A 25,488-nucleotide genomic window follows, 5' to 3' on the forward strand; every position below is an offset into this window, starting at 1 on the left:
CTCTCATTCTTCCCACTCTACCTGCTTCTCCACCGATGACAAGCACCTATCATACTATTTTTTAATTCTTAACCAATTGCTTTTAGACACATCTTTATTTCCTAACTAGATGTCTTCCATTTTAAACTTTAGAACTCTTTCTGGCGCTGAGATGAGTAAAATAATTCTGCTACATGCAAATTTGTGAACCTGGCTCGACTTCAAAACATAACACCTTCCATTAAGACAACTTTTAACCAAAATCCATGCAAAACAACAATAATAAATATTTATTTACTCCAAAAGGATGATTTCATAACTCTTGTTTAATTGTTTTCTGACATATATTCGGTATTGGATACACTTTTGATTGTTTTCCATACTAAATTGAAGATATGCAGACCTGAATAGTGCAACAAACGGGTAAAGGCATGACTGTAGGTCCCTCTGCTGGCTGGGATGTGTTATAGCATTTTAGTGATTACGTGCTGGAGTCTATGGCAAAAAATCTATTCAGTTATCCGACAAAAATGTTTAAAAATTAATAAAAAAATTGCAAGTGGCCAGTATATATGAAGATCAATGTATTGGTTCAAACTATTTTAATAAAGATAAAATATATAAAATGTTAGTAACATTTTATCTAATCATGCACCTTCAGTTAAAGGATTTTTTAATCACATGTTTTGGTAAGGTGGTTACATAGAAAACTGTATTTTTCCTTGTTGCTTTTGAACAACATGAATAAATATGAAAGCAATAATAAAATTATGAAATTTGTAGTTTTAATTAAGTAATTCAACATTACTTCACTGTCAGTGTAGATTTAGAATGAATTCAAATGTCATATGTCATGTAATATTACAAATACCCGTGTTTACATTTCTAAACAATAGCTTTTGCTGCACAAAAATCAATTAGCACGTGCACACACACACACACATACACACACACACACACACAGAGAGAGGGAGAGAGAGAGAGAGAGAGAGAGAGAGAGCTTATACAACACTCCCCTATGCAGGTTGTGTGTGTTGGTGCATTGTGGCGCTTGGCGTGACCCGCTGGTGTTACTCCAGGCTTTGTCCAAGCACACATTGTTCCTGCAGTCTCTGTTGTTGCAGCAGCAGTGATACTACAGCCATTCTGCTGACACCCACCCAGCCTGGGGGTGACGTGGGCTGACAGGGCCCCATCACCCAGATACAGCGAGACACAGAGAGACACACACAGGGACAGAATCTGCAGCCTGCAAGCACTAACACGGAGATGGACTAAGGAATCTTGGAAAGCATATGTGCACGCACACACACTTCACACCATACACACACACACACACACACACACACACACACTGCTTCGTGACGGAAACCCAAGACCAAGTAATGCAGGAGTCTCCAGGTTCTGGAGGTGTGGATGGGGGCTATGGCAGTACTGTGCCTGCTTTCCTCAACAAACTGTGGACTCTGGTGGAGGATCCGGACACCAACCATCTCATCTGCTGGAGCACGGTGAGTCAGCTCAGACAAAATCCAAAAGCTTCTAACTATTAACGTTCATTACGAAAAAACGGTGCTTCTAACTATTAAAGTTCATTACGAAAAAAACAAACATGTCTGAATCATAAGAGCCTATTCTCTGTTTGGGGTTATCTAGAGTATAAACAAGAGAGGCAGGCCTTGGTTTTAATTATGATGATTTAGAGAAACAATATGTACAATCTGATACAGACAAAATATAGATAAGTGTTTTCTTATGTAGGTTTCTTCTCACAAGTTCAGTCCCTAAAACAATACTGAAATACCAGCTATGAAGATGAAAAGGGTCTCTGTGTCCATCTGTTCCACCTTGTCTTATCGTATTACACAATATGGAAATTATATGGTATTAATATGTTTACATAACAGCAGTCATCAAAGCAAAGCCTGCAGAAAAGTTCCCCAAGTTCCTCTGAACTCTGAAGCATCAGTCATGGTCTCCTGTAACACATTAGAATTCTTACACATTGTTGATGTTAACCAGCTGGATACGGGGTAGCCATTTGAAGAATTCACCTGGATTTACATCTCCATCTAAAAGCACTCTCCTGTTTTGCGTGTAATCTTCTTGCTGAGAAGAACCATCGATTTGTGTTGCTGTTTGTATCTTGATCAGTTTTCAACAAATGTTGAAATAGAACAAGATTATTTGATATAGCATTAATAAACACCAAAAGATGATTTTTCTGATACTAGATTCTAGTTTAATGTTCCTGTTTTTACACCAGTCAGAGATGCACAGTCTTGCAGTTCTGAGTGTTTGTCCTTTGGGTTTGGTGTCTCCCATCTAGACTGGCAGCAGCTTCCATGTCTTTGACCAGGGCAGCTTTGCTAAGGAGGTCTTACCCAAATACTTCAAGCACAACAACATGGCCAGCTTTGTGCGGCAGCTCAACATGTGTGCGTACCTTTCCACAACATGGCGGGAGCGACACTCAACAGTGTACCAGACACTACAGCCATCCTGATGCTAGTTAGTTACCGGTGCTGTTAGTTTAATTCTGATTTCCAAGTACATGTGACAGTTGAACTTCATCCAAGATCTAGTGTTGCAAAGAGGACTACATTAAAGCACCGTGTTGCATGCTTCCCAGGTTAAAAGAGATGACAGCTAATTAAAACTTGAAGTAAGTTGTTCTGCTGTTCTAGCTGTGAGCTAACAAGTCTGTGCATGTGTGTGTGTGTGTGTGTGTGTGTGTGTGTGTGTGTGTGTATGTGTGTGTTGTCTTATACCAGATGGCTTCAGAAAGGTGGTGAACATTGAGCAGAGTGGGCTGGTGAAGCCAGAACGAGATGACACCGAGTTCCAGCACCTCTATTTCCTGCAAGGCCATGAGCATCTGCTAGAACACATCAAACGCAAGGTGTCATGTGCACACACACACACACACACATACACACACACATACACACACACACACACACACACACACACACACACATTTGCACACGCATTCGCACACACACACACACACACACACATACACACACACACACACACATTTGCACACACACGTTTGCACACACACTAATATCCCAAATCAAAACCCCTCCCATACCCTTGTTACTCCTCCACAAAGTAGCAGCTTCAGGGTGTTCTGCATGCATGCTGCCACTCTCCATGTGTGCTTTCCCACAGGTCTCCATCATGAAGAGTGAGGAGACCAAGGTGCGTCAGGAGGACCTGGCCAAGCTCCTGTATGAGCTTCAAGTGCTACGTGGCCAGCAGGACAGCATGGAGTCTCAGATGCAAGACATAAAACAGTAAGAGCCCATCTCCACCCACACACAAGCACTTGTGCACACACACAGGCATGTACACACACACACACACACACACACACACATACACACACACGCACACACACACACACACGTCCGGTCAAAACTAGTTTTTGTCGGCACATTTCATCAACAGGCACATTTAACTATGGAGCTCTATAATGTGAATTATAAAATGATTGAATTCACCCTAAAATCAACATACAAATTCAAACAAACATCTGTCTATCATCTCTCTGTAGGCAGAATGAAATGCTGTGGAGAGAGGTAATGTCACTGCGACTAAACCATACACAACAGCAGAAAGCCATGAACAAGGTAGGAAACACTTCAAATGATGCACAAGTAGGTAAGGGGAGGTGGGGTGTATTAGTAAACTAGGAGAGGTGGTGTACAGGTGTACTAGTAGGCTAGGGGAGGTGGTGTACAGATGTAGTAGTAGGCTAGGGGAGGTGGTGTACAGGTGTAGTAGTAGGCTAGAGGAGGTGGTGTACAGGTGTAGTAGTAGGCTAGAGGAGGTGGTGTACAGGTGTAGTAGTAGGCTAGGGGAGGTGGTGTACAGGTGTAGTAGTAGGCTAGGGGAGGTGGTGTACAGGTGTAGTATCAGGCTAGGGGATGGGGTGGTGTACAGGTGTATTAGTAGGCTAGGGGAGGTGGTGTACAGGTGTAGTAGTAGGCTAGAGGAGGTGGTGTACAGGTGTAGTAGTAGGCTAGAGGAGGTGGTGTACAGGTGTAGTAGTAGGCTAGAGGAGGTGGTGTACAGGTGTAGTAGTAGGCTAGGGGATGGGGTGGTGTACAGGTTTATTAGTAGGCTAGGGGAGGTGGTGTACAGGTGTAGTAGTAGGCTAGAGGAGGTGGTGTACAGGTGTAGTAGCAGGCTAGGGGAGGTGGTGTACAGGTGTAGTAGTAGGCTAGAGGAGGTGGTGTACAGGTGTAGTAGCAGGCTAGGGGAGGTGGTGTACAGGTGTAGTAGTAGGCTAGGGGAGGTGGTGTACAGGTGTAGTAGTAGGCTAGAGGAGGTGGTGTACAGGTGTAGTAGCAGGCTAGGGGAGGTGGTGTACAGGTGTAGTATCAGGCTAGGGGATGGGGTGGTGTACAGGTGTATTAGTAGGCTAGAGGAGGTGGTGTACAGGTGTAGTAGTAGGCTAGAGGAGGTGGTGTACAGGTGTAGTAGTAGATTAGAGGAGGTGGTGTACAGGTGTAGTAGCAGGCTAGGGGAGGTGGTGTACAGGTGTAGTAGCAGGCTAGGGGATGGGGTGGTGTACAGGTGTATTAGTAGGCTAGGGGAGGTGGTGTACAGGTGTAGTAGTAGATTAGAGGAGGTGGTGTACAGGTGTAGTAGTAGGCTAGAGGAGGTGGTGTACAGGTGTAGTAGCAGGCTAGGGGAGGTGGTGTACAGGTGTAGTAGTAGGCTAGGGGAGGTGGTGTACAGGTGTAGTAGTAGGCTAGAGGAGGTGGTGTACAGGTGTAGTAGCAGGCTAGGGGAGGTGGTGTACAGGTGTAGTATCAGGCTAGGGGATGGGGTGGTGTACAGGTGTATTAGTAGGCTAGAGGAGGTGGTGTACAGGTGTAGTAGTAGGCTAGAGGAGGTGGTGTACAGGTGTAGTAGTAGATTAGAGGAGGTGGTGTACAGGTGTAGTAGCAGGCTAGGGGAGGTGGTGTACAGGTGTAGTAGCAGGCTAGGGGATGGGGTGGTGTACAGGTGTATTAGTAGGCTAGGGGAGGTGGTGTACAGGTGTAGTAGTAGATTAGAGGAGGTGGTGTACAGGTGTAGTAGTAGGCTAGAGGAGGTGGTGTACAGGTGTAGTAGTAGGCTAGAGGAGGTGGTGTACAGGTGTAGTAGTAGGTTAGAGGAGGTGGTGTACAGGTGTAGTAGTAGGAATGCCTGGGGGGGATGCAGGTATGTAAGAATGTGCTAGTGGTGTTACAGTGTATGTCTGTGCTAGGGGGGAAGTATTATAGGGATATATGAGGGATATAGCAGAGGTTTAGGGGAAAGTGGTATAGGGGTATTTGAGGGATCATGGGGACGTAGGGATTGCTGGGATTGTTAATGCAGTACAGTCATGCTGACTCACTCTCTGGTTCTGACTGCTGCTGCAGCTGATTCAGTTCCTATTCAGCCAGATGCAGCCCAGTGCCCCCAGTGGAATGAAGAGAAAGCTGTGAGTACTCAAACACACACACACGCACAGAGAGAGAGAGAGAGAGAGAGAGAGAGAGAGAGAGAGAGATGTTCACTATCAAATGAACATTAGGTGAAGTTCTAATAAACAGCAGTAGGAAAGGCCAGCTCAGCTGGATGTGGTCAGCTGACACCGTTCGTGCAGCTGGCCTGGATGGAGATGAATGATGAATGAGACCTGCTGAGCTCTGGGGCACAAACACACACAGCACTTCACTGAACCACAGCACATGACCCTCAGGCCTCTGTGGAGAAAAGCACCGTCAGCTAGAGCAACATGTGAGAACACATCAGAGCACGAGCACAAGGCTCAGTAACACATTACACCATGCTACAACTCTCACCCCACCAGTGTGAACAATACCACAGCTATACTCGTAGATAAAGAGAGGAACTTGTCAGTGGACGTATGAAATAATAGCATCATACATTCTCACCTACATGCTACTTGGTTTCTTGTTTACTCATTTATTATTAAGTATTTTTAGACTTAACAAAATGGTTACTGAGTACGACCCATTACCATCCTCTAACCCCGAACCTAACCCATAGCCAACCTACTAACATGGTCTCCATCTGGGCTTTGCTCTTCTTACTATGCTTTCCTGTCCATCAGGCCTCTGATGTTGGATGATGGCTCCACCACTCCTCCCGTCTTCTCCAGGTCTGGTCACTCTCACACCATGGAGACAAGCTCACACCATGTTCACACCATGGAGCCCATGCAACACCCCTGCTGTGTCCAGTCGGTAAGTGACAGAGCTTAAGTGAGCTTAAGTAAGTGAGCTTAAGTTCAACTGCTTCTACAAAGCTTCTGACACTCCATCTGTCAGAGACGGTAGTAGAAAAATGGCACGTTTTTTTTTTTGCCATAATAAAGCAATAAAGCAGTGATAATTTAAATACACAATCACACAATCTCTTTCTTTTGAATGCTACTCTCAGGTAACCACAGAGTCTGCACTCTGTCCCTCAAGCAGCGCAGTGATGGGAGAACCAACCATCTCAGATGTTACTGAAATGTCACACTTGTCTATGTATGGCCAGTCAAGGTATATGTATATATATATATATATATATATATATATATATATATATATATATATATATATATATATATATATATATATATATATATATATGTATCTCATTATATATATAAAATGTATATACAATATATACATAATAATAATATTATTATGTGTTATGTGATGATGTAAGTGTGGTCTGTCCTATCAGGGAGAAGTGCCTCACTTTTATTAAGGAGGAGCCAGTGAGTCCAGGTGTGCATGGGCAGGGTGAGGTCATACCATTGCGCTCTTGTGAGGTGTGTGCTGAACCCCCCGTCTTGCCCGTGGCTATGGTACAGTCTGTGCTGGAGGGCCGAGGAGCAGGCACTGAAGAGAGGAGGGACCGGAGGACCATGCTGGACAGGTTGGGGTGCTGGACAACCGCAGTGCCACAGGGTGTGGTGTTTAACCGCGGGGTGTGGTGTTTAACCACGGGGTGTGGTGTTTAACCACAGGGTGTGGTGTTTAACCAGGACTGGTGTTTATGCTATGAAGGGCTTAATTGTGCTGGTGCATGTGTGTTAGACCAGACATATGTGATGCTATGGAGAATGGGGACATGAGTTTGGAAGAAGTACAGCTCCTCCTGCACAGCCACCAACAGAGTACGGAGCCCTGTGCTGCCACTGGGGACGTAAGAACAGCACACGTGCGGCACGTGACATATACACACACACACACACACATGTACAGCATGTGACATATATACACACACACACACACACACGTATGGCACATAACATATACACGTACACACACACACATACGGCACTAGACATACACGCACACACACACATACAGCACGTGACATTTACACGCATACACATACAGCACGTGACATACACACACACACATACAGCACGTGACATATATAAACACACACACACAAGTACAGCATGTGACATACACACACACACACACACACACACGTACGGCACGTGACACATACACGCCCACAGACACATACAGCACGTGATATATACACAGACACACACGTACAGCACGTGACAAATACATGCGCACGTGCGCGTACACACAGGCTTAACAAATACAATACTACCACTTACAAAGAATGAATAATTTAGAGCCAATCAGTAAAACTTCAGATTTATTCGTGGGAGCTATGATCTGTTTGTGTATTGGGAGAGGAATCTAAGTAGTATGTATAACTGAATATCATAGCAATGACAGTAAAATCAGTAGCTATGAATATTCTGGCCAAGGGGCAAGATAGACCTTAAGGAGTGGTCCAAGAACTGAAGCCAGGAGAGAGAGTTTATGTGTACCTAGTGTGAGAAACTTGTCTAGAATAAAATATGGCCTGAATCATTTGTAGAGCAGTATCCGTGATAACAGTCGAGGAAAAATTATAATTTAATAACAGCGTTGAGTGTTAGTTTGCACTCAATATGTAAAGATGAGAATATGGCTTGTGCTTTCTTAAATGCGTGTGTTCTTTAAACTGGGTGATGCAAAGTTAATTCTTTAGTCATTGGTTCCCTTACAGCCAGCCACACTTGGCTTGCCTGCGGATGAGTGGAACTTCACAGAGATGGACCCCAGTCTGAAACCAGTGGCTCCCATGGTATTGGACAAACACATTTTTAAAGCTGCTAAATGTTTTTTGGATGCAATGTACATTGAACAAAGATTCTGTGTCATCACTTATTACAACCCCTGAAAATCCTGATGATTTTTTTTATTGTACCATGTTGTATTATGTTGTCTGTGTGTGTATTGTATGCAAAGGAGTTCGCTAACCTCCTCGTGCCTACTGCTGTGTCCCAGTACATGTTTCAGAGCCAGGAAGGAGAGGCCTGCCTGACTGCTGGCTGTAATAGTGAACAGTGAACAGTAAAAGTTGTGACCCTGGTCATGGCGCAGGCTTCCCGCCTCTGACCATCAGATACTTTCACCTGGAAATTCAGACCAAACTCCAGTTGACCAAACTCTCATTGATGGCCTGGATAGCATTTTATCTGCCAAACGAAGTGACCACAGAGACACTATTAAGCAGGATTCTTGCTGGATTCAACATGAAGTTGAACATTAGTCATAAACAATGTTGGCACTCAGCTAAGATTTTTTCTCTCTTTCTGATCTTCAAAGAAAATGTCAGCACCAGGACAGGATATCTACAAATCAGTCATATGCAAAAACTCTTCATTTCACTTCAGTTCTCTTCAGTTTCATTTTGTTTAGTTTTTCATAGACAAACCTATGTGAACAACATGGCCAATTGACTCTCCCTAAATCCAGTTTAATAATGAGGCCCAAAGATACCGGGAGTCATCACTGGAGAGCACTGTGTTACTCAATACTTTACTGGCCAGAATTTCACATGGTAAAACTTAATCAATGATTGATTACTAAGGCACAGAATGGAATTTGAATGTGATTAACCTAATCAAAGGAATTTAAGTGTTTGCAATTCAAAGCATTTTATTACATTGGATATCTGTGTAAACATGATGAATGATGATTGATTGAATCGTCAACTACAATAGATGGGGCTTATAGTATTTTTTACACATTTGAATGTGTTTTTAGAAATCTATGATGTATGATTTTTAAGTGAATTACGTTAATTTCATATTAGTTATTCATAAACCTATTTCTAAAGCATACAACATCTACAGTGTATATCTCGCCTCAGGAACATTCCTCTTCGGTGTCCAGCAGTAGTCTGCCAGCACAGATCAGGTCCTTCTGCTGAGATATTCCCTCCTTTTCTGCCAGCATGAAGTGCGTGTGTATTACTGTATGAAAAGCTGGACCCGCTTTGAATGCACTTTAGTCTGTGTTGGAGTTGCTGCGTGTGGACGTGGGGTTTAAAATCGTAAAAACAAATGTATATATTATTTTAGTGGATCACATACTATATTTGTATTTAAATATATATTTATAACAATAAATATAGAAACTGTTTATCATGCTATATTATTATGTGTGTATTAATGTGTGAATTCTAGGGACATAAAAGCAGGCCTCACATTTGGGGGAGGAATAAAAAGGCACAGATTGTAGTTTATTTATTTATTTATTTTATTAATTCCTCCATGGACCACCACCTTATTGTGGTAGAGAGGTTTGCGTGTCTACATGATCCTAAGAGCTAGGTTGTCGGGGGCAATGCCCCTTGTAGGGTCTCCCAAGGCAAATTGGTCCTAGGTGATGGGCCAGACAAAGAGTGACCCAAAAACCTCTATGGAATTCATAAATAACAGTACCCGGATACCCTCGCCCGGATCAGGGTTATGAGGGCCTCACCCTGGAGCCAGGCCTGGGGGAGGGGCTCCTTGGCGAGCACCTGGTGGCCGGGTTTCTACCCATGGGGCCTGGCCGGGCACATGGGTACATGGGATACATGGGTTCACTCTCCCATTGGCCCACCACCTGTGGGAGAGGTAGTACTAGGGGTTCAGTGCATTGTGTCAGGCTACTCAGGAGGGGAAAGCGGTTCCCAACCAACACTGTATACAGTGGGGCTGGGGATCTGCTGACCTCGACTGGGGATGTCATTAGGCAGTGGAAGGAATACTTTGAGGATCTTCTCAATCCCACCATCACATCTTCCATAGAGAAAGCAGAGCTGGGGGATTCAGACGGGGGTTTGCCCATCACTCGGGCTGAGGTGACCAGGGTAGTTGTGAAACTCCTTGGCGGCAAGGCTCCGGGGGTGGATGAGATCCGTCCTGGGTTCCTTAAGGCTTTGGATGTTGTGGGACTGTCCTGGCTGACACGTCTTTGCAACATCGGGGGCAGTGCCTCTGTACTGGCAAGCCGGGGTTGATAGTCAAATCTCTGTTACAAGAGGAACAATGTGGGTTCCGTCCTGGTCGTGGAACATTGGACCAGCTTTTCACCCCCTGCGAGGATCCTAGAGGGTGCATGGGAGTTTGCTCAACCAGTCCACATGTATTTTGTGGATTTGGAGAAGGCATTAGACCGTGTCCCTTGGGGATTCCTCTGGGGGGTGCTCCAGGAGTATAGGGTACGGGGCCCGTTGCTACGGGCTATCAAGTCCTTGTACAAACAGAGCAGGAGCTTGGTTCGCATGGCCGGCAGTAAGTCAGACCGATTCCCGGTGGGAATCGCTGCCCTTTGTCACCGATTCTGTTCATAATTTTCATGGACAGAATTTCTCAGTGTAGCCAAGATGGCGGAGGGGGTTCGGTTTGGTGGCCTCAGAATTCCACATCTCCTTTTTCGGATGATGTGGTCCTGTTGGCACCATCAGGCCAGGACCTACAGCTCTCGCTGGATCAGAGCAAGACGGCCAGGATGAGAATTAGCACCTCTAAAACTGAGACCATGGTACTCAGTCGGACAAGGGTGGAGTGACCTCTCGTGAGTCGGGAATAAGTCCTTGCCTCAAGTATCTCGGGTTCTTGTTCATGAGTGAGGGAAGGATGGAACAAAAGGAAATGGCAAAGCTCTCGATTTACTGGTCAATTTACATTCTGTCTCTTACCTATGGTCACAAGCTCTGGGTAGTGACCGAAAGAATGAGATCGCGAATACAAATGGCCAAAATGAGTTTTCTCCACAGGCCTCTCCCTTAGAGATAAGGTACGGTCCATGGTCATCCGGTAGAGGCTTTGAGTAGAGATGCTGCCCCTCCATGTAGAGAGGAGCCAGTTACGGTGGTTCAGGCATCTGGTCCGCACTGGGACTGGGTCCAACATGGGATGGAGACCCTGGGGAAGACCCAGGACCCGCTGGAGAGATTATATCTCTCTGCTGTCCTGGGAATGCCTCGGCATCCTCCCTGAAGTGCTAGAAGATGTGGCTGGGGAGAGGGAAACCTGGGCCTCTTTGCTTAGGCTACTGCCCCCGCGACCCAAAAAATGATAAAGCGGATGAAAATGGATGGATATTTATTTTTGTTGTGTTTTTTTTAATAATTCTGCCTGTCTGGGTCCTCAAAAGCAAACTATGTATCTGAAACAAATATTGAAGCTTTCAATCATTTTTAGATAGAATGACATTCTTACTGACTTCAGACACTTGCCTATAATATACTGGTGAATAAGTTGTCTATGAAAAATTGTTGTCTATCTACTGTATATTTTAATGTCAATATTAGTTTATAAGCAAAAGTGAGTGAAACTGTATACTGAAATAATTTGAGCTTTATTTTTTTATTTCAGACAAAATGTTATTCATGTTATGACCATAAGCCATCTTGTTCTCTTGCCCTAAATGTAAAATGTGTGACATTTCATAGGGCAGAGGAGATGAGAGATGAGACTCAGAAGGCAATTAGAAAATTAGGTTAGGGTTATGTGACTGGAAGATGTATTTTGGTTGTGGGAGGCGATTGGCCCTTGTGTGGGTGTCACAACAAGGAATTGGCAAGGTGATCAGGCAGATGATTCAGTAAACAGGATTAAAAGTAACACACTGAGTGCTAAAGTAAACATGGGTACCATGTCACTTGGTGGCTGAAAGGGAACATCACTGATATACATCAAGCCTGTTCTTGAAGCCCTTTCATATGCTTGAGGTTGCAGATAATCCTGAGGGTCATGGATTAAAACCCGAAGGGCCAATGTTTTAATGGTATTCTACCAATCTGTTTTTTTCACACTAAATGTTTAAATAGCAAATCAGTATTGTACTGTAAATTAAGGTGACCTCAAGGTGCTGATAGCACTACAATGAGAAACAGATATTCATGTTTAATCATACTAAGGCTGAGATCTTGGTGGGGAGTTGTTCAGATGTAGTGTGAGAGGCACCATTTCAATGAAAGCAAGAAGCTAAACCACTAAAATCTCATCAGCCATTACTTCCATGTCAAGTTTCATAACTATTCATTAAAGTTCTGCAACAAGTTGCATTTTTCAGCTAGCAGTTTATTATAAAAAACGGAATGACAAACATACAAAGATAAAAAAAAAACTAGAAATCACATCGTTTTTATTCACCAAGGACATCATATCTGTTCCTTAACATAAAACCTTATCCATGGCCAAATAAAGAAATATTTAAGAATAAAATAACATTTGTGGATGTGACAAAATATATTGGGGGGGTTACACAAGTCACTGACATTTATGCTTCCAAGCACCCGAGAAACAGCAGAGTCCTTCTACTGCCAGGGTGGCTGGTCACCACCACCATCTCTCATCCTCCCATCTGTTGCGACCGCGCTCACAGAGACAGCCAGGGGGCGCTGGGTGACCATCAGTTGTAGATGAAGTTAAACCTGATTGGAAGAATTACAGCTGTGAAAAAACTAAAAAATTATGAGCCACAACCAATTTGACCTGTTAAGACACAACAGGTATCTGCCCCAAAAGCACCCCCTGCTGCCCCGGCATACTGCACGTGCATGCATGTTGCTCCTTTTCTGAGACCTCGCACAACTGAGATATTTTTAAAAAACCAGGAACAACAACAAAAACTTACTGAAGTAATTTGTGATGCTTTCGGCCACACTACAGTCTGTGGGGTTTTGTAATGTCACCAATTCAGAGCTCCTGGTTACTGATGAGAACTGGAGATTAAGCCACATTGTTTTACAATGTGATCTCCTTTGCAGCCATGTCTACTAAGACATTGTTAGCTGTTGCTGATTAGGGTTGCAACGGTATGAGATTTTCACGGTATGATAACCGTCTCAGAAAATACCACGGTATCACAGTTTGTTACAAATATTATTAAAAGATACACTGACCCTTAAAGAAATTACAACAAAAGGTTTTTTTTTGTTCAATGAACTATTTATTGTAGATACCTGGAACTAATGAATACAAAATGTCTCCTTAAAAAAAATAAGCTGTACACCTGTTTATATAAATACTGCAAAATTAGAGAAACCTAAATCATAGATTTCAGTAGGCCTACAATTATTTAAGTTTAAATTATTTAATATCTGATAAACTGAGCCTGGGTCAGTTGTAAACGTCCGTTTTACTGCCAAGATACTGCAGAGAGGGGATTTATTTCTGACATGATCCCCACAATAGAGATTTCTACTTTAAGGCTTTCACACCGAGTCTGGTTTTAACATATGAAAAACAGGCACGTCAGATTTTGAAAATGAACGCATGTAAATTAATGGCGTCTTTCACATCCAGTGAAAGCAAGGACCTTAAAAAGCTGGTTTATACTTTCGCGAGTGACCGTAGCGCGCGACTCCGCACACCTCGCGCGAACCTCCGTGAACGGCGGAAGCGTTAATGTGGTAGTATAAACACCCCTCAAAAACAGAGGAAGGAACATTTACCTGACGAATTTTAATGTTGCTTTGTGTTTCAGGTTTGAACAGTGCTGGAATTTAGGTTAAAGTACTTTAAAATGCATGAAATTGTAACTACTTCGTTTCACAACAAATAGCTATCTGACTGAACAGTTCTCTTGTATTACGTTAACAAATACGAGCCTCTTGTAATTCCAGGACAAAACACGAGAGAACGTGAAGACGTTAAGATTGGGCGTTTTGAAAATAAACAACCATTAAATAATGTGATAATGTAATTGTTTCGAATCATTTCGAGAATATGTATAAATATTTAACTTCATTAAGTTTAACGTGCTGGGAAATATTGAAATGGACCTTGACAGTGACGTACAAGTGCCTGAATTCCACCTTATAAAGGTGTATGAACCCTGCAAACATGACTTTGTTCATTGCGCTGAGGCGCGGCGCGCGTGAAGTTACAAAATTCGAGAGGTGCACGACCTCACAAATCAACAGTGCGCGAGGCCACCGCGAATACGTCATTTTCGCCGCTGATTTTAGTTTAGGCTTTTTTTTGTTACAAAATTTTAGTTTGATGCACTTTCAGCCACTCACCACTGTGTGCTGAGTAGCTGAACCGGAGCGGAGTTGCGCATGCACGGGTGAGTTTCTAAGCTGGCTTGCCTTTTATCGGTAATAAGCAAGCGCACACGGTATGATAACCGTGCATTTTAATACCGTGGTATACCGTGAAACCGGTTACCGCTGCAACCCTATTGCTGATCGTGGACTTTGGCATGGCACCGTACCTGCTCAGTAGTTGAGGGAGACTGGAAATTATGGGTCCGTATCCAGGAGCATTGTCATAGAGCTCAAACAAGGGGGCCGCCACCAACTTGTAGTTCTTCGGCACGGCAAACAATGCTGGAGGACGGACACAACAATTACATGAGAACAGGAGACACATATGGTGAAGATCAGAGAACCGTAGGCTACACAAATGTAGAGAACTGTATCGAGTCTTACCTTTCTCCTGTAGCTGGACCAGGAAGAGCTTTTTATGTTCCTTCGGCTTGGTGATGTGTGCTGGAATGTAGGGGTACTGAAGAACCACAACATGGCAACAAATATAAATATTTCTGGTTTAGTGTCTGAGTGCAGGCACACCCTTTTATAAAGTGTATCATTATAACGTGCTGTGGTTAGTATTAGATATATGCAGCCATGTTAATACAGTGTGTGAGGGTGGGTGTTTTCAGCTGCAGTGCTAGGACACCAGCATCCTGCACAGCTCTGTGTTTCTGCTATGTTCTGAGTAACCTACCTGTGGTGGCTCAAAATTGGGTCGCCACCAGTTTCCAATGCAGTCATCAATCACCCAGTCCTGCTTCACCCCATCCTGTCGCCCCAAAATCTGACAAACCACAAGTCTTTGTCATCAAAGTTTCAAATCTTAAACAGCTTGACAATAAATGCTAGCTACAACAAAACAATCAACATTGCCTACATTTGCATAAAGGGTCCTACCTACTATCAACTATTCACTAGGATCAACATTACCATTACCTTTGCAGTATTTGCAGACCATGTACCAGTTTAATTATTCAACAGGAACACATCTAATACTTAGCAAGGCTGTTTACATTCTTAAATTAGGATGCTTTCCAGCTGTGTGTGTATATATACACACACACGAGAGAGTGTGTTTGTGTTTGATTACTAAAGGATTATTATATTGTCTGTAAAAGTGGCCACTTAAGAGCATAAGAGAATGTTTTTAGTCCAATGCTACTGGAGCCATGGTGAAATACAGTAATAATCTAATCTCCTCAGAATATGGGTTCCTGTATTCCTTTAGCCATTACTACTATCAGCCATTGCAAATATCAATGTTGATGCATATTTGCATGATGTGTAAAAATGTTTAAAAAGTGACTGGCCTACACAGTACATGCGCTGTGAAAACGTGACCCTCAGTCTAATTTATGACAAGTGTTACATAGCATTCAATTAAACAGAACTACATTTCCTATTAGTTGTTTTTTTTTTTTGCACATTGCAATCACAAGACAACTTTTGTGGACGTCAAAACAAAAACATCAACAACAAGAGCAGTACCTCCGTCATCAGTCGTTTCAAGCCCTCGACCTCATCTTCTCCGGGGTTTAACTCTCCACCGGGGCTGAAAGCAAGTTGAAACAACAATAAAACTTTTAAAATATATTAAAGTGCGTCCTTAAAATGACAACACAGACGGGGCGACCCCTCCTGCGCGACCGAAGCACTCACAGCTTGAAGAACGTCGTTCCCAGCTGCAGCAGCAGGACGTGGGGCAGCCGGTGCTCGTGCACGATGAGCACTCCCTCCACCGTCCGGCGCATCCCGATCTTCTCGAACTCCTCGCGCATCCGCTGGAAGCGCGCGGCCACCGAACTGTCCTTCTCGTACAGGGGCTCTTTGGTGCCGAACGTGTAGTTGGTCAGAGGATACCTGGGCGGAGGGACACGGCGGAGGGACACGGGGAGGTGTGAGGGAGAAACACGACAAGCGCCACCTCTCCGCTAAGCCCTGACGCTTTATCCCACAAAAACACCTTTGTATCGAGGCGTTGGTCTTTGAATGCGTTAACAAATATACTAAATAGTCGAAAGACAGTCTCTATAACACAAGGCGTTTATTTGTTCAGCCGGCGTACTCACAAATTGATGGTTCTCTCCAGGGTGAGCGGTTTAGCAGGCGGGCTAATGTATTTGTTCCCGAACTGATTAACTCCGCGGGGCCAACCAGTGGATGATCGATTCGGAGGGACGACAGACATGGTTTCTTGGTTAAAGTGTGCACTTTTAAAATGTCCTCGCTGTTAGCTGAGGTCAACTGTTGCTGTGTATTAAATTCAGGCAAAAAGCGAGTGCTCAATACAACGAGGTAGCTTGTGTAGCTAACAGACGCTAAATGAAAACACCGCTCTTTGCCGTGAAACTACGTCCGCTGTGTATACGTCATTTCCGGAATTACGACGTTGTACGACATTTTACAGTAATTCCAAGGGGGGAAATAATACAGGTTTATAGAGATATAACGGTTAGGGGGTAATTGGATTCACAGCGCATGAGGGAAAATATATAAGGAGGTTAATTCAGAGTGTGCTATTGAAGTAGCGCGCCATGCCCATATGGAGCTAGTGACACAAGACACGCATCAAGGGTGTCAGCAGCACTGGGTACATCACCAGGGAGGTCAATGTGGGCAGAGCCGGCCCTGACCAATGTGGTGCCCTAGGCGAGATTTTGGTTGGCGCCCCCTGTATCATCAATCATCGGGTTGTGTCACTATTAAAGAAACAAATAAAAAGCAAATGACTTAAATATTACCATATAACAAGCAATAAATATAAAGGTGTAGCACAAAAATATTTAAAAACTATTTTACATAACGTAGTGCAGAGAACAACTTTTAAATATTAATAATAAATAAAAAAATAAATTAAAAACAACAACTACCACCAGTGCAAATCAGGGCAATTTGCCTACTGCAACATTATTATTTCAAAAGTGCATCCGCAATATTAGTATATATTTATTTTAAGCTTAGCTAATCATAGCACCTACTAGGATTGGGCAGTATGATGACAGTGGCGGTTTTCACTAAGATCATACAGAGGGGAACAAGCCACAATGACAATTGAGTGTTAGTTGTGAGTCAAGCGAGCTGGTTTCAAAGAAAAACACAACAGCTACAGATTGGCAACATTTTGGATATGTTTCAAATAAAAATGAGACCATTGGAGCACGCCCCCACGATTCTAATTCGATAATATGATTGGTTGATAAAACTGCCAATCTATAATAAAAGCTCTCAATGTAAAAGGGCCTTTCTCTCTTTTACCTAGAAACAACGGTGTGAAATATTCTGATTGGTTAATTTTTTATTTCACCGCTGAGGTTTTTTTCAAGCACAAGTACGAAAAGTGGATTTGAAAGCCGATTTATAGGAAAAATACAAATTATTGGTGAAGCGTTATTAACATATATTACATATAATAGATAAAGCATCCTTTTTAAGATCAATTAACCTTCAGAGAAGGCGTTGAAGTCCCTGACGGTTCGCCAATGGTTTAGTGTTAATTCACCACATATTACCATTATATTACCTGTTTTTTGCCGCCTTTCCTCCTCCACTTTTCTCCTTTTTCTACCCTGGGCACCAGAGGACTTCTGCCTTTTTGACATCTTTACGAGGAGATGTCACTCACTCTGTGGTGTCTTTTTCCCCACAGAGAAACAGTAACGAGGTGCGCAGAGTGCGCGGGGGAGGGCGGGTTGGCGCGCGGGTGATAGGTGTCGTTTGTTGTTTTTATAAGAATTATTAATTTGTCTAATATTATTAAACAATGAAATTATGAGTATGTGGACTTTGCTTGTTTTCACATTTATTAATTGTTCATTTGTTAAAAAAAAAATAAAAATAAAAAAACCGCATGCACGCGAGCGCCCCCCTGGACAGCCGGCGCCCCTAGCATTTGCCTATATCGCCTAATGGAAGGGCCGGCCCTGAATGTGGGTTTACATTAAATGTGAGCTTGGAAGGGTATGGTGCTGAGACACCAAACCTCACTGATGATATTTCTGGGCTCGATTCAGAGAAGCATCGACAAAGAGTGATGACGAGGCCCCTTGACGAGCTTGGGAATAAATATTCTTGGTCCTCTGTGAAACTAATGGTTTGGGGCAGGATATTTGACAGCTTAAACAATGAATAATTACATAACTGAGAGACATGTTCTCATAGGGCATAAATCCTGGACCTTATTCATATGCATAGCCCTTCAAAATAACAGGCCTACTCACTTTTAATATAATTCACTTCATTATTTATTAAAGCCGTTTCTGTGCAATTTATCAGGAGTAAAATGTCAGGGCAAACAGTGCAGAGTGCTACAAAGATGACAGTGACTCCATTATACAATCAACAGCTGCGATAGATAGATGCCTAGAGGCAGACAGCACTGAAATAGTTTTTTATTGCCGTTTTCCCGCCTAAGTCATACTTTTTAGTTGACATGGGGTAAAATATGGGTGTATATGTATATTGTGCTTCAACAATAGTTCAATAGTCTGTTATTTTATATATGCTACAGTGGAAACTGGCATCATCCAATTTAGTTTCTTAGATAACTTTCCCTTTTAATAGTTGATTCATAGTAAATTTATAGTATATATTACATACTCAATAACCTTGTCAATATTTAATTCCAAATTCAATGATGTTGTGTACGAAACAACAAAAAGTGTGTCACAGTCCGATCATTTACGGGCTACTCCACCCACTCAGAGGTTCTGAGCAGCTTTCTGTAAACTGTGAACAGTGTCTTGTTTTGTACTTGATAGGTTCATTGCACAGAACTGTACAGTGACTTCCTATGAGAATGGACAGTAGGCAATTCATTAAACAGATTCATTAACCTGATTCATTAACCTGATTAATTGACCTGTAAGCACTGCAGGTCGAAAGCATTCTTTAGTATGATTGTCTGTGACTGAATGCTCGGCTAATGTCTGCCAGGTCGCAGCAGCCAACGGATTGCATGCTGAGCAGCTCGAGTCTAGTGGTTTTGTGAGCTGTCCGTTGGCATCACGACCAATAGCTGTCTTGTTAAGCTGTGCTGTTGTTATCACTTGCAGGAAAGTGGCCGGGTTGTGAATGGAACAACTGTCATATCCTACAGTGATCCAGCCAATCAGAATGTTCTCTGTGGTGCAGTGATAGAGTCTATAGTAGTAATTTACATTTAAACTATTTGCCCTTTTTCACAGCGATTAAGAGGCATGCTTTATCATCTCTATCAAAAACATCCTCATTTTAGCAAAAACGTTTTTATGAGGGCCATAAAAAGAGGACCATACATTTTTTTGTTTGTTTTTGCACATATATTGAAGTATTCAGTGAGCGAGCCAGTTATTCAGCTGTATGGAAACCCAGTGGAAGTTCATTCTGCCACTCGGGTGCCAGGACAGGGAAGAGCCTTGATGTCTTCAGGGATTTTCATTCAAGTAAAACTATTCTAGAGCACTTGGTAGAACTGAGGTTGTTAGATCCCTTCATGTATCTCAGATGTGGTCCAGGTTTGGCTTTATAGCTGAGAGTCTGTGTTTTAAATCTGATACAAGCACTACGGAGCTCACAGGATGGGTGGGGACAAGCCAGATTTCTTTGCAATATATAGAGGAGCTGGCAGGCAGATCAACATGAGATGTATTGCCCAGGTAAGGATCCAACTACACCAATGTGATGTGCTTGGTGGGAACAAAGCTGTTAAATTCCAAGCTGTAGTTTATTGACAGCATTCTGCCCTAAATGTTCTTGTCCAAGTAGGTGAGAACAGTGTACATTGTGGCAATGGCATTGACTGTTAACTTATTGGAGTTGATTTGGAACATGTTCATAGTAGCAGCTAGGTACAATCAGATATGTTGCTTTAGTGGTGGTTTGAAGTATTTTGAAGTACCGTCCACCTTGACTGCTCGGCTGAAATATCCTGGTTACATTTGTCAAGTTTGATTTCAAGGATGAGTTTGATCAATCATTTTTACAATAAAGCACCATTTAAAAATACAATTAGCTTTTATTCTTCACTGTAAATTAGGCATATTTATATGAAGTAACGTCTTCACCCAGTAATAATGGGTGAAGCCCCAATCTGACTGCACAGAAATCCATGTCTAAACAGAATGTCACTTTCTAACCAAAGAAATCAGCATCTAGTGTCAGTTTTGCATATGAATCATAACAACAGGGATTGGATTGATTTATTTTTTTAATGAAAATATATTAAACATATATTTTCCAGTTATGCAATTTACAGTATGTTCTTAACATTTTATCTCAATGTATTTCAAACCCCTAAACACAGATTCGAGAACATAATAACATTACAACAAACACCAAGTCACTAATTCTTTTCAATGTACTCTTTTTTCAAACTGGATAGGGATTTTGACTATATGCACAACAACATGTTGCAGTACTTAAAAGAATAATAAGTTTCACTGAACTACTTTTGCTGACATATTCTGATATTTAGAATACAACCAACAGAAGGCAAGGATGAGGCAGGTGATTGGGCACTCAGTACTCAGCGCTGCCCTCGGCCTGAAAAAAGCTGAGTGACTACAATAAAGCTCTGGCCACGTTAAAGTGTAGTGAGGAAGAGTTCCCAGCTGGTCTTTGGGAGGTCAATAAAATTAAAACCAGTTTAATACACCAGGTGTGTATGTCCAAGTGGTGCTTAGGTATGATTTTGTACAGAGATATAGAACAGGTCTTCCTCTAAGGAACAGACCTGTTCTCATTAGTAACAGATAAAAATGTGAAGCGTTTTCTCTCATCAGTGACTGTTATTCAACGTAGAACCCTTTAACAAACCCTTACCCTGTCCAGCAGGGTGCGGTACTGCAGGGGGGGACAGCTTTGGCAGGCAGGTTTGCTCCTGACAGGAACTAAAACTTGATCTTCAACAAAGTTCCCAAACAGTGCAAAGGAAGTCACCAAGCAAGCCTTTCTGGCATCATGTGGAAGGATGAAGGGTGGGAGAAAGGTGAGCAGGTGTTCTGCTTTTAAGACTTAGCTGTCTTCCTTTTGTGTGTCTGTTTAATTTATGCAGCTTTCCTTCCAAATCAAACCTCTTGCCATTTAATATCTCGTCTGAATTCATAGTGGAATGACTATATAAACACTTACGTTTGACTGACTTTATTTTAATTTTAAAATAATATATTTTAATTTAATTCATTTCAATGAATTGATATTGGCCATTTGAGCAGTCAATCAATAGTTAGCCAATCAGCTCACCAGCATGCTTTGCACCCACCCTGTACCAGCCACCTCAGCCAATAGCAAGATGCACTGCATGGCCTTGTCTGCTGTCATTGCCTCAATCATGCTAACACACATATTCATAACAAACCCTCATTACTGGTCTTGGATGAAAAACAGCATAAGTACTTCTACATACACATTTGAAATTTTAGACATCCTTAATCAACATCTCATAATAATGATGACAATTATTATAATCGGCGCAATAATTACATTATAGTAATAATAATAATGGATAATATCTAAAAACTACTTTTCTATTGTTTTCTCCCCTCCATTGTTAAAAAAGACATACACTTCCTCCTTTTGTCATCCCTCTGCACCCCCCCCCCCCCCCCCCCCCTCATACAGAAACATAAATATTTACAATAATTAATTTACAACCAATGGCTCTGCCCAGTCATAGTGTTCAGTCCTTTTTGGGAATAAAAAGTACAGGAAATGCACGGAATAAGAATATAAGCTGATGTCTCCATGGGACTCCATGCACGCGTCATCCCAGTGGCGGCACCCAGCCGCCCGGACCTTACACGGCCAGCAGCTGATTGAGGGCCATGCGGAACTGCTGTGTGCAGCCCGCCAGCTCGCGAACCCGCTCCGTCATGTCCCGGGCCGCCCCCGGAGAGGGGTACTGCAGGGCGGCAGTCTTGGTACTCAGTACGATGTCTTTGAGCTTGTCGCAGAGGACGTTGCTGTGCTGGGCCACTCGGCTGCGCACCTCTGGAGACTTGGCCTGGCGTGAGAGCGTGTCCCCGATGAAGACCAGCTTGTGGGCACTGAGGATGACGAACTTGCTGTGGGCGACGAAGATCTTGGGGGGCTGGTTGTTGTTGATGGAGGAGTAGAAGGCATCGATGGCGTTGGTGAGCGTGGTGATGTTGGCCTCGCTCTGCTCCGAGTAGAACAGCAGAAGTTGCCTGTCCCCCAAGCACAGCTTGCTGCGTGACGGAGGTGGATATTGTGTGGACGGAGTCCAGCCAGAGATGTCGTTGTTGATCGGGCGGGTCACCTCCTGTTCCAACCTCTCAAACTGTTTGATCTGCAAGGTACAAGGAAGTAAAAACTCAGTATTGTACAAGTGATCAATAAGGATAGTCATTTAAATTACTGAAGTGCTAACCATACTGGTGGTGTCTACATTATATGGTATGCCCAGTAATTAATTGACTATTGTTTTACTTATTTGCTGCTATTAGTGTTTTAATTCATTTCTGTCAATAAGGCAAGATGTGTACCAGTAGATGCAGTAATATTCCAAAATAAACTAATTTACAGTGAGAAATAAAACAATTTGATCTTAAACAGGAAATTAAATATTACATTGTATTATCATAAAAACATTATTAGTTCTCATATACATAAAGCCATATAGTTAGTGGCTAACCTGCTGTTGCTCTAACTGGGTCTTATTTTGTCTAGTGATGCTCCCCTTCTCGAGAAGCTGTCTCTGGTTCTTCTCAAACTCCTCCTTACCCTAAGACACAACGATGACATTACACTCAAAACGCAATGCAATAGAAGCATTATCACACAAAGCATAACCCCTAGAGTGCAGTTTTATGTTTTCTCTACTGGTACAAAGGTGGGTAATGTCATGAAGGGCAGTTTTAGTACACCCAGGTAACTGCATTTTGCAGTTTAGAGAAGCTTCAAGGTGTGAATAGCTCCAGTTGGTATTCCTATTGCAACCACAAGGAGGCAGTGTGGATATATCAGGGAAGATCACAAATCCATTTTCTGCAGGCTGCTCAAAGCACAAGACAACAATCTCTTTATTTACCACAGTAACGATGAGCGAAGATAAAGAAAAATCTGTGTTTGTGCAAAATTGTGAAGTCTGCTGCTGTGAGCTGTTTCTGACAGCATCGTCTAGCATGGTCTTCCAGTGCAACTGGAGAAAGAGTTTCTGTTTATGAAGTGTCTTTAGGGTTGTGAAAGGCACTGCATAAATGTAACTAACAATAACTGTAATATCTGAGGTACGAGGAGAACATAGCACAGTGGGGAGTGGGGAGGCTACTAAAGACCCAGAGGTGTGAGGCGCAGTGGTCGTGTGGAGGAGACACAGACTGCTCATGGTGACGCTGGCAGCCATGTATCTCGCCACCTGCACCCAGCCTCACGGCCTGGAGCCGCAGATTAGTGAAGAAACAAAGCAAAAGCAGAAGTCCATAAGCTCAGCAATGCCCAGTTCAGCCTGTCCCCTGTCAGCCTGTCCCCTGTCAGCCTGTCCCCTGTCAGCCTGTCCCCTGCCTCCACACCCTTCATTCAGCCCAGGATCCAATACTCAGTGGGATCAACCGGTTGAATAACAGTGTGTGAAAGTACAGAAAGCTGCATTTCTATAGCTCTACAGGACTTCACTTTGACAATATGATTTGGAGTAAAGACTTCCTGGTGACGCCTTTTGTCCTTAATGGGTTACCATACCTGTAAGTGCACATAGTCATAGTCCTCCATCCAGCCCTCCTCCGTGGTCTCGTACGGCCGGTCTGGAGTCTCCTCCTCGGCTGTGAACTTGGGTGGCGAGGGGAGTGGGCGGGACTGGATGTTAGCCCTCTCAGGCACACCTGTCTGATAGGCTGAGCCGTTGTTGTTGTTGGTCAGCTGACCCAGCGGGTCGCTGACGTGTGGCACCGGTGGCAACGGCAGCTGTTGCTGCTTGTTTGTCCGTTTGAAGAGCAGCGATGCGTTGCCATGGAGAAAAGATGCCAGCTGCTTGGTGTCGTCGGGCACGCCCCGGGCGCACATGACCAGCCGGTCCAGGTCGTCCCCTCCGCCGCCTGCAGGGGGCGCCACGAGGGCGTCAGGGGCCCAGCCCAGGGCATCCAGCGCCTGACAGTGCTTTGCCAGGCTCTGGAAGGCCTCTTCCATCTTCTGCACCTGCTTGTTGAGCTTGGCCTGCAGCGTGCGGTCCGTGGCTTGAGCAGCGTTGGCCACAGCCCCGCGGGCGAACTCCAGCAGGTCCCTGACGGCGGCCCGCAAGCGCTCGGACGCCTGCCGGATGGCGGGCAGGTTGGACTCCATCTGTGTGGCGCCGCGCCAGTTCCCGCTGATGAAGGACATGAGGAGGGAGGCGGAGCTCTCCACGCCCTGCTGCAAGCGCGACAGGCGCTCCATGGCCTGGTCCAGGTCCAGCGGGAGCAGGCGGCCCGGCCCGGCGCTCTCCCGCACCGGCACCATGTCCAGCGAGGACGTGGACAGGTTGCTGCGTGTGCTCCCCGTGCTGGATGCCGACAGGCGCTTGAAGCTGACGGTCAGCTCCTCGGTGCCCGCCGCATCTCGCACTACCTGTGGGGGCACGTCGTAGATGTAGTCGCCCGACTCCTCGCCCTGAGCCCCGCGCTCCCTCGGGAAATCGTAGACGTCGGCGGGGTGCTGCTCGGCCGGCCCGCCCTTGCGCAGGCTGGAGGGGATGTCGTAGATCTCCTGTGGCTCCGGCAGGAGCTTCCCGGCGAGAGGGGGAGGCGGCACGTCGTACACGTCTTCGGGGATTGGCGGTTCTGAACCGGCAGCGATTTGACAGTCGAGATTCTTCAGTTTGGCAAAGTGAGGGGGGACGTCGTATGTCTCCTCCCTGATTGGACCATCAGGAACGTCCTTGCTCACCGATGGCGGGAAGTCATACACCTGGAAGGGAGCAGAGAACAAGCCACGTTACTGCTATCCAACGCATCCTCAATCACACACTATAGCCTCAGCTCACAAGAGCCAACGACATGGAAAGTGCCCTTAAAAGCAACACACTAAAGTACACTGCATGTAAGATGTGAAAGATTAGTATTCCCTTAAAGCACACAAATCCGCAACCACATAACTTAGAATCAAATTTCACTATTGTTCCAACCGCCACATATCTCTAAATAA

The 25,488-nt window shown here is 44.0% G+C and overlaps 3 protein-coding genes across 10 annotated transcripts in view; 1 reads left to right on the plus strand and 2 right to left on the minus strand.

The window, feature by feature from the left end:
- The first annotated feature begins 1,078 nt into the window (after positions 1–1,078).
- hsf4 (heat shock transcription factor 4) lies at positions 1,079–9,404 on the plus strand. 4 transcript variants are annotated; one of them, XM_076991633.1, is made up of 12 exons: positions 1,079–1,490; positions 2,309–2,417; positions 2,754–2,881; positions 3,157–3,281; positions 3,542–3,617; positions 5,403–5,464; positions 6,101–6,233; positions 6,430–6,536; positions 6,706–6,918; positions 7,080–7,188; positions 8,062–8,139; positions 8,343–9,404. In XM_076991633.1, the coding sequence occupies exons 1-12, from the start codon at positions 1,275–1,277 to the stop codon at positions 8,403–8,405; spliced, it is 1,419 nt and encodes a 472-aa protein (XP_076847748.1). In that variant the 5' UTR covers positions 1,079–1,274; the 3' UTR covers positions 8,406–9,404. The 4 variants fall into 4 exon arrangements, 3 of the variants coding, with proteins under 3 accessions (XP_076847748.1, XP_076847739.1, XP_076847759.1); XM_076991624.1 differs by having other exon boundaries at positions 6,724–6,918; positions 8,304–9,404; XR_013125383.1 differs by lacking the exon at positions 8,343–9,404 and having other exon boundaries at positions 6,706–6,950.
- Positions 9,405–12,422: 3,018 nt separating this feature from the next.
- Positions 12,423–17,007, minus strand: nudt21 (nudix hydrolase 21). Its single transcript, XM_076991656.1, has 7 exons — positions 16,446–17,007; positions 16,036–16,236; positions 15,865–15,928; positions 15,071–15,160; positions 14,773–14,848; positions 14,556–14,670; positions 12,423–12,768 (listed from the first exon to the last, which is right to left on the minus strand). The coding sequence occupies exons 1-7, from the start codon at positions 16,562–16,564 to the stop codon at positions 12,747–12,749; spliced, it is 687 nt and encodes a 228-aa protein (XP_076847771.1). The 5' UTR covers positions 16,565–17,007; the 3' UTR covers positions 12,423–12,746.
- Positions 17,008–20,547: 3,540 nt separating this feature from the next.
- The window catches only part of bcar1 (BCAR1 scaffold protein, Cas family member), a 69,107-nt gene continuing 64,166 nt past the window's right edge, over positions 20,548–25,488 (minus strand). For all 5 annotated transcript variants that reach the window (XM_076991673.1, XM_076991697.1, XM_076991688.1 and 2 more), the window contains 3 exons: positions 24,052–25,251; positions 23,006–23,095; positions 20,548–22,660 (listed from right to left, as the gene is read on the minus strand). In XM_076991673.1, coding sequence (XP_076847788.1) covers positions 22,148–22,660; positions 23,006–23,095; positions 24,052–25,251 — 1,803 coding nt within the window. In that variant the 3' untranslated portion in view covers positions 20,548–22,147. The remainder of the gene's footprint in view (positions 22,661–23,005; positions 23,096–24,051; positions 25,252–25,488) is intronic.

Source organism: Brachyhypopomus gauderio, chromosome 2, assembly GCF_052324685.1.
Source record: "Brachyhypopomus gauderio isolate BG-103 chromosome 2, BGAUD_0.2, whole genome shotgun sequence".
Lineage (NCBI taxonomy): Eukaryota > Metazoa > Chordata > Actinopteri > Gymnotiformes > Hypopomidae > Brachyhypopomus > Brachyhypopomus gauderio.

What these genes read in the sequence shown, in the direction of transcription:
- hsf4 (XM_076991624.1), top strand. Translation starts at nt 1,275, where the DNA reads ATGTGCACGCACACACACTTCACACCATACACACACACACACACACAC. An exon ending in ATCTCATCTGCTGGAGCACG is followed by an intron (nt 1,491 to 2,308) that starts GTGAGTCAGCTC and finishes TCTCCCATCTAG; the next exon opens with ACTGGCAGCAGCTTCCATGT. An exon ending in ACCCCTGCTGTGTCCAGTCG is followed by an intron (nt 6,234 to 6,429) that starts GTAAGTGACAGA and finishes TGCTACTCTCAG; the next exon opens with GTAACCACAGAGTCTGCACT.
- nudt21 (XM_076991656.1), bottom strand. Translation starts at nt 16,564, where the DNA reads ATGTCTGTCGTCCCTCCGAATCGATCATCCACTGGTTGGCCCCGCGGA. An exon ending in TGAAACGACTGATGACGGAG is followed by an intron (nt 15,161 to 15,864) that starts GTACTGCTCTTG and finishes GTGGTTTGTCAG; the next exon opens with ATTTTGGGGCGACAGGATGG. An exon ending in CCAATTTTGAGCCACCACAG is followed by an intron (nt 14,849 to 15,070) that starts GTAGGTTACTCA and finishes GTGGTTCTTCAG; the next exon opens with TACCCCTACATTCCAGCACA.